The 13,212-nt window shown below is 39.1% G+C and overlaps 1 protein-coding gene across 1 annotated transcript in view; it reads left to right on the forward strand.

Annotated features, from left to right (window-relative positions):
- Positions 1-13,212, forward strand: part of lrp1bb (low density lipoprotein receptor-related protein 1Bb) — a 520,571-nt gene that overhangs the window by 192,211 nt on the left and 315,148 nt on the right. The window contains exon 5 of the mRNA XM_061722939.1: positions 8,290-8,427. Within this exon, the coding sequence (XP_061578923.1) occupies positions 8,290-8,427 (138 nt within the window). The remainder of the gene's footprint in view (positions 1-8,289; positions 8,428-13,212) is intronic.

Genomic DNA, 13,212 nt, shown 5'->3' on the forward strand with positions numbered 1-13,212 from the left:
CCTAAGAAAAAGTGTATTTTGGCCCACTGTACACATGTCGAGTAAATTTACATACATTTATGAATCTATAAAAGGTTGAAATAGCATATATTTAAAACATGTTGCCTATGAGGAAAATCGAAACTCTGAAAATATGCATTGAAGAAAGCAAATTTTCACGAAATTATTCACAAATCTGTATGACATCAAAAACTAAATGAAGAGGAATCTAAACGTTACTATTTTACTAAACCTCAGCTTTCACCTTGACCAGCTCTGTGGGCCTTTATGGTCATATCTCAGTCTTCTCACCGTGGGGGTTGTGGATCTGTAGGTTCTATCTGCTTTTAAAAATATTAATATTATCATTATTTTATTAATGTTGCATTACAACCCTAATTCCCCAAAAATTTGCAATACTCAATTAAGCTGGATTTATCGCTGTCAGCACTTGATATATTGTGTATGTTCTGTTGTGAATAAGATGTTCCATTTAGTGATCTTAAAATAATACATGCTGACATTTCCAATTACATTTTTGAGCAAACAAAATTTTAGAAACGATTCAGGTCAATTTATGGCGCTTTTCCACTAGTACCTACTCAGCGCGTCCTGGCTCGGGACGCCTCGTCACGCCTCGTACCGCCTCCACCCGCTTTGTCCTCGTTTGTTTTTCCACAGCCAGGTGAGAAGTGGGCGGGTTGGGGTGAAGCTGCTGTGACATACTCGATTGCGCAACCCCTTTGTTTGTGTCAACACTGATGAGAAATCAGCTGGAGCCGCGAGCGGCTGAGAAAAAAACAGAGCTCATGGTGAATCTGATCGTTCCTTATCTCCCCGTCTAGATCCCTTTTTAATTCTCTCGTCAGCCACCAGGTTTATGAACATCTGCACCTCAGAGTTGGATCATGAAGCAGACGTTTGCGCTGTATAATAAAATCGCCGCGAGTCGCTCTCGCGCTGACTCCCGCTTCCTGATTCAAACGTCTGACGACCCCGCCCCCGACCAATCGGTGGCGTGTAGAGTGATGACGTCAGATACAGGGCCGACTCAGCACGCTTAGAACCTCGGCAGAATAGATACAGAAAAAGTATCTGCTTGGCACGGCTCCACCCGCTTCGGCCCGTAGGGGAAAAGCGCAAGACAGGGGCGTGGCAAGTAGAAGCGCACTGAGTAGGTACTAGTGGAAAAGGGCCAATAGTGAATGCTGGTGGAGCTGTTCAAAGGCCGCGTTCAGACTGCAGGCAAATATCCGATTTTTAGCCCATCCAGATTGAAACTGGATGACTCTTTTGAAGTCTGAACAGTCCCAAACCGCATGATATCCGATTTTTGCAAACCAGATCGAAAACACCTCCAGGAGGTAGTTTCATATCCGATCCATATCTCATTTGGGCAGATGCGTGTCAGTCTGAACAGCTCCAAACACTCATATCGGATATGACTGTCCCAGACGCTCCAAACCACCCGGCCATTTCCAGTTGTGGAGCTACTCATCCTTTCACAGAGAGCATGTACAATCTCTGATGTCACGTCAAAAACTATTATTTGTAGTTTAAGTGTTGCAAATTCACATTACAAATAATGTTTTAATAGCAGAAAAAAAGACCGCATTTCCACGTAGGTGCGGGTCGCCGCGTCCCCTACGCCGTAGGCTCTGCGTCGGTGTAACGCGGCACCATAAATCAGCCTTCAGTCGCGCTGTGAGCCTGAACCTGCAGCCCGTCAGCCCCTCTCCTCCTAGGAGGAGAGGTTATGGAGCGGGGCTGCCAGTTATTAATTGCTGGTTCGTTTTGTTAACTCTGAGCTTTGTTGGTTGGTTTGTTAGTTTGCTGGTGGTTTTGTTCTGAACACCTTTTTCTGTTTCTCATTTTGCTGGGACGTCGGGTCCCTCCGCCGATTACACAACTTTTGCTGTATGCGTTCATTTTTATGTCTAAAAATGATGCACAGTGCCGACCCAATCAGAAACGGTACAGATATTTTGGGATTTTTTATATATTCATTCATTCATTATCTTACCCGCTTCATCCCTTGCGGGGTCACGGGGGTCTGCTGGAGCCTATCCCAGCTCATTTTAGGTGAGAGGCAGGGGTTACACCCTGGACAGGTCACCAGTCCATCACAGGGCCACATAGAAACACACAAACCATGCTCACAATCACACTCACGCTCACACCTACGGGCAATTTTAGAATCATCAATTAACCTAGCATGCATGTTTTTGGACTGTGGGAGGAAGCCGGAGTACCCGGAGAAAACCCACGCAAGCACGGGGAGAACATGCAAACTCCACACAGAAAGGCCCCTGCCGGGCCTGGGAGTCGAACCGGGGACCTTCTTGCTGTGAGGCAACAGTGCTAACCACTAAGCCACCGTGCTGCCCATTTTTTATATATATAAAAGAAATACATGACTTCACACAATACATGCGCTGGGTGACGCCTCCGCTCCGACGTCGTTGCTACGGCAACCCGTCAGATCAGTCAGTGATGTGGCCCAGTCTGAACAGAGCCATATCCGATATGGACACTTGCTAAAAACAGTGTGGACAGTCAGCCCTGAAAATCGGATATGAGAAGGAATCAGATATATATCAGATTTGCCTGCAGTCTGAACGCGGCCAAAGATACCCTCTAGTATTTTTGGCCAGAATTACCAATTTGATAACACTCCAATAAAAAACAAGTTACAAGTAAAAGGGAGGATTCACTCACATATGGTCAATCAAAGTCTTTGCCTGCAGTGCACTTCATTCAGGACACAAGACATGTGGCAATGTATTTTTTTATTCTTTGTTCTATTTTTTTTTTAATGATTATTAAAAGCCAAAGTTGAAATCATGGTTAAAATGTAACCATTTACATAGTTCTAAAATGTGTTTTTTTTTATTAGGCTTGTATTTTTAGGATTTAACTAGCACAGGAGTATACATTTAACACAATCATATGTCTATAAAAAGACACGCACACACAACAACCGCATAATATGGTAATTATTATTAAAATATTTATTAACACACCCCATTATCTATAAATGTTTATTTTCTATGATATTTCCTGCTATGAATGCTTTTTCACTTCTGTGCTAAGATTGACACATTGTTTTATCCGTGTAATGTTCGGTTGGTCTTGCAGTTAAAAAGAACGATAAACAAAACCAAATTTAGGCTTCTCTAAAGAAAAAAAAGAAACAATTTATATGTTTAATTAAGTTTCATTCAATTGTTATCACCTCTGATCATGCCTTGTGTGTGTGTGATTTTGGGACTCCACATTAGCTCTTGCACCAGATCATCATCACAAACAATTTCTTATGATTCTTTTAGCTATGAACTATGCTTTAATTATGAACCTCAACGTCAGCAAAACAAGCATTATGCATGCAAGACTTTTTGACTTATCAGTGGAGAAAGAACAGGTACCAGCTGTATTAATGATGGCAGCAATCCACTTAGAGGTGGCTGTGTTGTTTTGCATACTGGCTGGCTGTCAAATGCATCATCATTAATGTTATTTATTCCACTTACTGTGACATGTCCAGAATTCTGCCATAAAAAAGGTAACAACACAAACATGATGCCGCCTGCAGAATTCCTTGTAATGAATGTTCAGTAACAAGACTGGATATGAATGCTTTATTTTGATTTATAGTTTCATTTTGTAAAGTAAGACATTAATAAATATTGATGAAATGCTTAAATGCTTCTTTGCCTGAATAAGCATAAAACCTTCTATCTTTAAAAAAGAAAAATCTATTTATCTGACTTCCATTTGAGGTGTTATGATTAAACTGTTATTAGTGTTCTTGCCAATTTCATCGTATAAAGAAAAACAAATAAGCTGCTGCATTAGTGGGCCTGGATACTTTTATATCTAAAATGACTTACAATTTGTCAAAAACTGCCTATGGTAGTATAACATCAGTATACTGTACATCAGTATTGAGATCTTATCATGTATGTATCCACAGTTGCAATCAAATGTTTACAGTTTAAAAAAAGACAGCTACTTACCTTATACTTGGTTGGTAGAAGAGCCTGTAGGTTGTTTAACTTGACTCAAACATTTTGGGCAGTCCTCTACAGGCTTTTCACAATGTCCTGTGGAATCTGACCCATTCTTCTAGTCAAGTTTGTGGACTGTCTTGTTCACACGTCTTTTCGGTATCGTCAACAAACGGACATCAGGGCTTTGCGATGGTCACTCCAATAACATATTATTGTTCCTAAGCTACTTTGCAGCTGATTTTGAGGTATGCTTTGGGTCATTACTTATTTAGAAGACCATCCCACAATGAAAACTGTAATTTTCTGGCTTATAATTTTAAAATGCTGCTTCAATAAATTAAAATCATCTTCACTTCTTCGTAGCAATGGCTATTTCTTGAAATGCACAATTCTCTCATGCACTGCAGCAGCCCCTCAACAACGATGCTGCCCCATACTTCACAGTTACAATGTTGGTCTGAACTCTGCAAAACTTTATCCTTTTTCCTCCAACCAAAGCAGGGATCCTTGTGACTAAACAGTTTCCTTTTATTCTCATCAGACCACAGGATACGTTTTCAAAATGTAAGAGCTTTAACCCAGTATGTTTTCACAAACTGTAATCTGGCTTTTTATTTATTTATTTACTGTGGTTTTGGAGCAATAATGTTAAACTGTGTATAATGATATGCTTTGTCCTGGTTTCATCCAGCATCAACATCAAGTATTTTATTCTTGTTCTGCGGTTCATTTGCAGATTTAATGTAAATTAAAGCTGCAAGCAGCGATGAACGGGCCCTCGCACCCTTGTGCACGTTCAGGCGTGCTGCAGTGGAAGCGCTTGTATGACTTGCATGTAGATGTTTTCAGGCCTGGACATTTAGCGGATAACACCAGCCACGACTCTCTATGTCAAACCATTCATAAGTTATGCCAGAAAATAGGGACTATCAAATATTGACCAATCAGAAGAAGGGGCGGGGCTAATTCAGGCCAATGAAGGTCAAGTACTCAATACCGAGTCCGATGACACCACCCACATGTCTTTATTACAACCCGTTCAAAAGTTATGGCAGAAAGTAGGAACTATCAGATATCGACCAATCAGATGAAGGGGCGGGGCTAATTTGTACCAATTATGTTCAAGGACTCAAAACCACGGTAACGCTTTTGAACGGGAAAAGTAATGCGCGTAGTCGCAGGACGGAGACGCATATTTTGATGTATAACACACCTGGGTGCACGTTACGGTTCGGGCCGTATGAACTTCCGAAGGAATGGCATAAATTGTGCTAAAATTACACGATTAATTCAAAATGTTCAAAATGGCCGACTTCCTGTTCAGTTTCGGCCATGGCGCCAAGAGACTTTTCTTTAAGTTGCGACATGATACAGGTGTGTACCGATTTTCGTGGATGTACGTCAAACCGTATTGTGGGGCTTGAGGCACAAAGTTTTCTAGGGGGCGCTGTTGAGCCAGTTTGCCACGCCCATTAATGCAAACCATTAAATATCAAATTTTTTGCCAGGCCTGGCTTGCGTGCGGTGACTTTTGGGGCACGTTTAGGGGGGCCAAAAGGCCCTCCTTTTGTCGGAAGAAAGGAAGAAAAAGAAAAAGAAAAATTCCTACAGATACAATAGGGCCTTCGCACTGTAAGTGCTCGGGCCCTAATAACCTTCATCTTTGGGACACATAAGCAATTTCCCTTCTTAGTGGCATGGTAGTTGTTTACTCCAATGCTGTTTATACTTAAACAGGTGAATGGTGAACCTTTAGCCATCTGGAAATCATGCCCAAGAATGAATCAGACTTGTAAATGATCAGAATTGATTTCTTTTAATTTTCCCCTGATGTCGTGGAATGAGATCCTTGTGTTTGAAAGTGTCCCTGAACATATAATGAATTGTGCCTCCAATTAACTGAAATTACTGATTCTTTTCCTCCTTAATTTAAATAATTAGTTTGGTTTTAATGGGTAAAATGGTAATGTCTTACAAAAAAAACTACCGGTAGGTGTCTTTACAGTAGTCATAGTATTGTATTAATGTTTTGACTTTAATGTTTCAGGGGCAATGCAATTACAGGTATATTTATATTTATTTGACCTTTTTCTATACTCAGTTTATCTTCTTTTAAGGATGTGGGGTACATATCATCAGTCCATCACAGGGTCACCCAGAGCATATATGAATAAAAATGATCCATATTATGCTCACATTAATTGACATTTCACAATCACCAATCAAGCAAAAACATCCCCTGACCGCATAAAGGTGCCTCTTTGTGGAAGAAAACCGGAGTACCTGGATAAAATCTGTCCCATAAATTTATGAAGACGCAGAGGACTCAGGATAGATGTTATAAACGGAAGATAGGAGTTGATGTCATTGGTCCCTTAAAATGAGAAGCAAAAGATAGAGGCTTTAAGCAAATAACCCTGTGAACTGCCCGGAGTTTGTGACATTATGGAGGAATTCTGAGCGCTTTCAGCTGTTAAGAGACCATCTGTGTACCCCTGACAGATCAGCACCACTGAATATCCATGCATCACCCCCTCTTATAACTTTAGATTAGAACCCAGGTGGCATGTCACCGGGAGAGGCTGACAGCACTGTCATATTGTCAGGATCCTTATTGGTGTGTGTTAAATAGAATATTTGCCAAATATAAATCCCTCACAATATGTTTAAGATAAAATATTAAATGTTAAGATTTAAGAATTATACGTTCCACGAGACATGGCTGCAAGTCTGCAAGTCTATTTTTTCTCTACGTAGCCTACAGGGAGTAAAGGAGGAGGGACAAGCAGTGCTTATTAGCAACAGATGGTGTAATCCTGGACATGTTACTATAAAGGAGTATTTCTGCACCCCAGACAGAACTGTTGGCTGTGTCCATGTTGCATACTTAGATAATTCACCTGTATTACCTGCCTACAGGTATCTGGCATTTGACATCATCAGCTCAGTTGTTAACAGATTACAAACACCTTTATGCATTCATTGCAATCTCTTCAGATTTTAGCTATACTTTTCTCAGTTTAACAAATCTTTCAGTTTCCTATTAATGTACTAATTTATACTGCAAAAATGTAATTTCCCTTGCAGAATTATTGTATTATTCAGTGAAACTCAATATTTAATTCTATTCAAATATTAATCCTAGCATATGAACATATGATTATAGCGTTGTGTGTCATTTTCCAATATGAGTATTGGCTGAGAATCAGATTATTGGATTCAAAGCATCATTACAAAGTGCCATGGAAGAGAGTTAGTTAGTTAGTTAGTTAGACTAAGTTAGACATGGAAGAGAGTTGAACTGATGTTTAAAACATTTTTGAAACAGAAGAAAAACACTTGGGGACAAGGCTTCTAATAGTTGAAATCCCTAAATATGACATAAAAATAGTGCAAATCGTTAGCGATAGAACTGTTAAAGCAACCATATTCCAGAAAAACTGTTGAAGCAAACCATATTCATTATAAAGGAAAATTTCCTGCTACCTATTTAAGTCACAATCGTGGTAGGAGTGACTAATATGAGTCATTATTATGTCACTACAGGCGTATGCCTCCTCTTCCACCAATCTTTTCTGTAAACTGCTTCGGATGACAGCAGTCTTTGTAAGAGCCACATTAATTGTGGGATGTCTTACCTTCTAAAGCAGAAATGGATGCTGTGAATAAGTAATCACCAAGTATAGATGGTGCAAGTGTGCTGGAATATAAGTTGTTAGGTGTGGGAGAGCTCAGGGGATTGCTACAGATCTCATCACAAGTGATAAATCTTCCCATTAAATTCCTGCAATGGCACACAAGTAATTGATATCAGAGTAGTTGAGGTGGATATCTGTCACATTTACAGTGCTAGTGTGCTGGTCAGCTGTGTTTTATGCACTCTTGGGATTGGCAAATGAATGAGGGTCAGCTATGTGCTTCATGAATCCTTAAACAGCTGCTCTTTGTTTACCCGGCTGGCATTGGGAGTGGGGTAGTTTGTTATAAGGATTACACCAATGCGTGGATGCAAGGTAGTGTAGGGAACATCTGTGTGTAAAGAATAATGCTGTGAAGTATAAATACATTTGCATATGCATGGTTCTTCCTCCTAATAAAAAATACTTTGCATATCAGCACTTTGAAAGGATAGAAAAAGAAAATGAGAAAAAGTGTTTACTTTCAACAAATACAAATAATGATTTTTTTCTTACATCCCAAATACTTATTGATATCTTTATGTCTATGCTGTTTAGATTTTTGAGTAAATAAGATTCAGTCATGACTTAACATTCTATACTGGCTTGTCTTTTTGCTGTAGGTGTACAGGAGGTGGTGATCAGATGTCCCCTTAATCACATACAGTGTATCGGGACAAAAAAATGCATCCATTTCAACAAACTCTGCAATGGCGCTAGGGACTGTGAGGATGGGTTTGACGAAGGAGTTCACTGTCGAGGTAAGAGCTATTGACACTTTTAAATTCTGCTTCTTTTTGCCTTGGGTTTGGAAATCATACATTTATTCTAATTATCATGGTAATTAATCAGATCATGCTCATCGCATTTGGACTATTAATACGGCATAATTTTTATTGCCCATTAATTCAATGTTGAAGTTGTAAAATATGTTGTAGAAATTGTTTGACTTTATGTGCATTTTTCCTTAATGTGCTTTCAATTAGTATTCAAAAAGATTCCAGTAGAGTAGATTTAAATTAAATTGTGCTTTTTCGTCTTGTTAGTTCAAAGATCATTTTACACATTCGAGCAGAACTGTTTATCCTGTTTTTTGTCACACTTCATTTCAACTGCATAATGGTTGATTATAAAAAGATTAATTCTTGCTATGGGCATTTGAGCTGGCACTCTTAAACTTTTGAAGTTTAACTGGTTACCAAGGTGACTTCTCATCATCTTTGCCGTCAGCACAGGAGAGAGACTCAGCAGGATAGCGGCAGGTGTGTGCCTGTACACAGGTTTTTGTTGTTGCTCATTTTCTTAGAAATTCCACCAATCTGCCACTGACACCTGGCTTCTGTGATACGACAGTGTTTCCCTTGTGATTGCTGAAGTCTTGGAACAACAAAAACACCTGTCAGGAAGGATCTGTAACCTTTTATGACCTGTCAGAGTTAAGTCGTGGATCTGTCTCTGCATGACTTTTAAAGAGCACAGAAGTTGTAGCTTCTGATTCACTATATCTATAGCTATGATGGAACAAAAAGTCTGCTTTTTGGCTCAAAGTAGGATATTCTACAAAGTATGGTCTATGCTTTTTGGTTTTGAAATACAGAACGATTGAAATAAGCAAAATATACTTTAGTCCAATTGCAATGGGACAAATTTTCAGACTATCTTCTAACGATTCTGGAGTGCTTCTAAGCCACACAAAACCATATAGAATAATTTCAAAAGGTCATTTAATCTAACTAGATTGCAAAACAGGATAAGAGCAATATGAAGCAGATACAGATACTGTGGTCACGTCATATCAAGTTTAATGAAATGTTAAAATGCCTTCCTTTGGGAGATGCTGGACTCAGCACTACATGACAATACTCGCCAAGTCCCCGGTCGGTTAGAGTATGACCAATTCAGCTGTGTTTTAATACAATATTACCTAAACCAGAAGAGTCTGAGTTTAACCTACAGCTGAGCTCAAAGTCGAGCATGATTGTAGTGTCACAACATGTTCAGCTGATTTGCAGTTAAACTATCTGGAAACAGGGAGTGTACTGTGGTTAGGAGATTTACCCTTCCGAAATAGTGCAGCCTACATGAAATTATTATTATTTTCAAGATAAGACTTAAAATGGTTTTTAGAATGTCTTGTGATTAAATCTCCTAATTAATTTCTGTATTGTTTTTGCAAAATAAATAAATGCAAACTCAGTGTTACCTGCAATAAGGGATGTGATGTTTGTTTTCCTGCTTTTAAACCACAGATATTGAAATACTATATTTTGATTATAAAACTACCTCTGTCAGAGCAAACAAGTCAACCAGTTTATGCAAACATAATGGCTCAATAATGTGGGAAAATGGTGGTGAAGCAGTTTTAAAATGCAATGAAATGGAATAGAAGACAGCAAACTATGAATACATAGAAAATCCTGTATTTTATCACCTTTTATTGGCTGGAAAGCATCTAACATATTAAACCTCAGATTGTGGCTTACATACTCAACATTTACCCTATGAATGTAATGACAGTCCAGTATAATGCAGCCAGAATGATAGATATCCTTCATGGTTAAGACAACTAATGCAATTGCAGTAACAGGATAGTTCTGAAAACGGTTTCTTGCTTGCACAAGCTTGTAACATAAGTCCAGTTAAAGTTAGCCAAAAAAGAAATGCCAAAAAAGTGCAAAGGGCCTGTCAACAACCGAATCTATTTAGAAAAAGCTAGGTTATCCACCTGTGTTTGCTTGACTAAATTTACAGACCGCATTACATTAGGCACTTACATTAGCTTTATTGAGTGCTTGCAAAATTTAGAAGTTGCCAACCTGAGATATAGCTCTAATTGTATTAATAAATCACTTGCACTTAAAATGACCAAGATACAGGTCATATGTAATCAGTTACGTTTTAATTAAAATTAAGATATAAAGGCTTCTAACAATATACATTTTTTGTTTAAGATAATATTGATATTTTGGGAAATAATGTCAAAGATGAAGAAAAACTCTTCCGTATTGGTATATAAATGACTCACTGGGCACTTGATGAAAAATCCCTACATTTAAACTAAAGCTTTTTGCTGAGAAATTTCAACATTTCTCAGCACATTTCACGACTTGCAAACATTAATAAAATTATTCAGCTTCAATTTTTTTTATAATCAGGAAACAGCAAGAAGCACTTTAATTAAATAATAATATATTCAATTTGGAGATAGTCAATTAAGGTTAATTAAAGACAGAAAGAAGGCCCTCTGTATACACATTGCCACTAGTCTACTGACAAAATGTTTGGGTAGTGACAACATTTAAAGTAAAATGTTTCTTGAATGTTTGTGTAGTTATTGTGCTTTGCTTTTGTCTGACAGTTTTAAATCCTATCATCATTGTGAAAGGGAACTGACGTCCTGATTTTTTTCTCAACCATATACTCAATTATTTTGCCTTGGTAGAATTATTATTGGCATCGGCTGACACCTTGAAGGCTGGAATATACTTGCTGTTTGAGCCCTCTTTCACGTCCGTTCGCGTGCACAACCAGCTGCTTAGTGGGCTCACCTCGCTTGTGTAGCACGCGTCATACCCGAGGTAACGGGTTGGGGGCAGTATGTAGAGAAGAGTTGGAAAAAGAACAATATATTTCATAGTAGAAGGACTAGGAGTAGCAGCAGTAGCAGCATATAATAAAACAGGTGGTACAACAACGAAAAAACAACATGGAAACACTGGATGACGAGGAGATCATTACGTTGCTTTCTTTGAAATCTTGGCAGGGGACACGCTGGCGCAGCTGGGGCCGCTGTGAGCGTATGACTTCAGCGCCCACACCCTGGGTGGGGTTGGCGAAAGGGCCTTGCTGTGTGGAGTTTGCATGTTCTCCCCGTGTTCCCTTGGGTAGCTGATGTGAGCTACCCTCACAAAAACATGCACACAGGCTATACACAGGCTATACCCTGCCCCCTCTGGCCAGCCGGAGTGCCAGATGGGGTGAAAAGATGTGGCCTGCTCACTCCTCACTAGGGCTGAACGATATACCGTTATCGTATCTATATCGAGATATGAACATTCAAGACATTAATAACGGGAAAGCAACGATATAAACGATATATTTCCGCTCGCCCTGCTTGTAAAGCGCGAGCAGTCTCCATAAACATTACTTTTAAGATTGCCCTTGAACGCACCACTACGGCCAGCCAACCACAAAGCTTATTTCATGCTTGCTGTTGATCGACAGCTGAAGCCAACCAATGACAAACATAGGAGGGTGGGAGGGAGGGAGACGTAGACCGAGACGCACACAGCCACACACACAGGAGAGCGGAGAAGAGCGGAGAAATCCAAACGGAAGAAAAGAGACATGAGTGCGGAGGATAATGCGGCCGGTGGCGGTGCTGAATCTAATTTTGTGCCAAAACATAAATCATCCTCCATTATTTGGAGGTATTTTGGATTTAGAAAGGATGATGTCGACCAGAGCGAGGTGTTGTACAAGTCGTGCTTGGTGAAAATTGCGAAGTGTATTTCGCAGCCATCCGTTTTTTTTTTTTTAATTACAAAATAAAAATAGAGAAATAAACCAAAATAATCCGTTCCCCATCTTTTGTTTTGATAATAAAAAATTCATTGATGTGTTTGAAAATCGAAATTGGGAATTAAAACAGCGAGTGGAAAACTCTTTTCTCTATTTCGTTTACTGAAAACAAGGATTGGACAAATGGGGGGATTGCACATGCGCAGTAATACATTAAGAAAGTTGTTCCTGGTTCTTTTGTTCATCAGATTGAAAGTTAAAATTTTTAGATATTTAATTGTTGAAACAGAAAATAAATCAAATATGAAACATGGGAGTGAAACATGAGTTTAATCTGTAATCTGTCTTCACTCCGTCACTGCAGTGATGTTGTGACAGTCCGTTCAGCTGCAGCGTCCAATCAATAATCAATAACATGTACTGAACTCTAACTCTAACTGCATTGGTTATTTATCGTTAAAGCGGAGCTACAGTAAAATATTTTGATTATTATTTATTATTGAGTGACTTTATGTTAATGTTGATGACTGGCAGTGAGTTCTAATCAATAAAACTGCACTCTTTTGATTTCTGATGTTTTTATTTTTCTGAAAAATGCTTGGTTTTCACCGAACCGAAGTCATATCGTATCGTATCGATATCGAGATATCTGGCATGAATATCGAGATATGAAATTTTGTCCATATCGTTCAGCCCTACTCCTCACGCTAAGGAGGAGCAGGGCAGGGCCCTCCCAGGGTTGGTAGAGGATGGCAATGCCCAGGACTGTCACTTAGGTAGAGCATTGGGTGATATAATGGGGGAAAAAAAAAAACGGAATAAAAATATGAAAAAAAATAAATTAATTAAATCTCGGCAGAGGAAATGGCGACAAACACCATTCGAGATGGTATGTTACAAATTGAACTAAAGACGTCGTTAACCTTGTATAGCCCATGCGGGCAATTGATGATGAGAAACACCGGCAATATTTCCGTATGTCATCAGCTTCATTTGACAATGAGTTACATCGAATTGCCCTGTTG

This window comes from Cololabis saira, chromosome 6, assembly GCF_033807715.1.
Source record: "Cololabis saira isolate AMF1-May2022 chromosome 6, fColSai1.1, whole genome shotgun sequence".
Classification (NCBI taxonomy): Eukaryota; Metazoa; Chordata; class Actinopteri; order Beloniformes; family Belonidae; genus Cololabis; species Cololabis saira.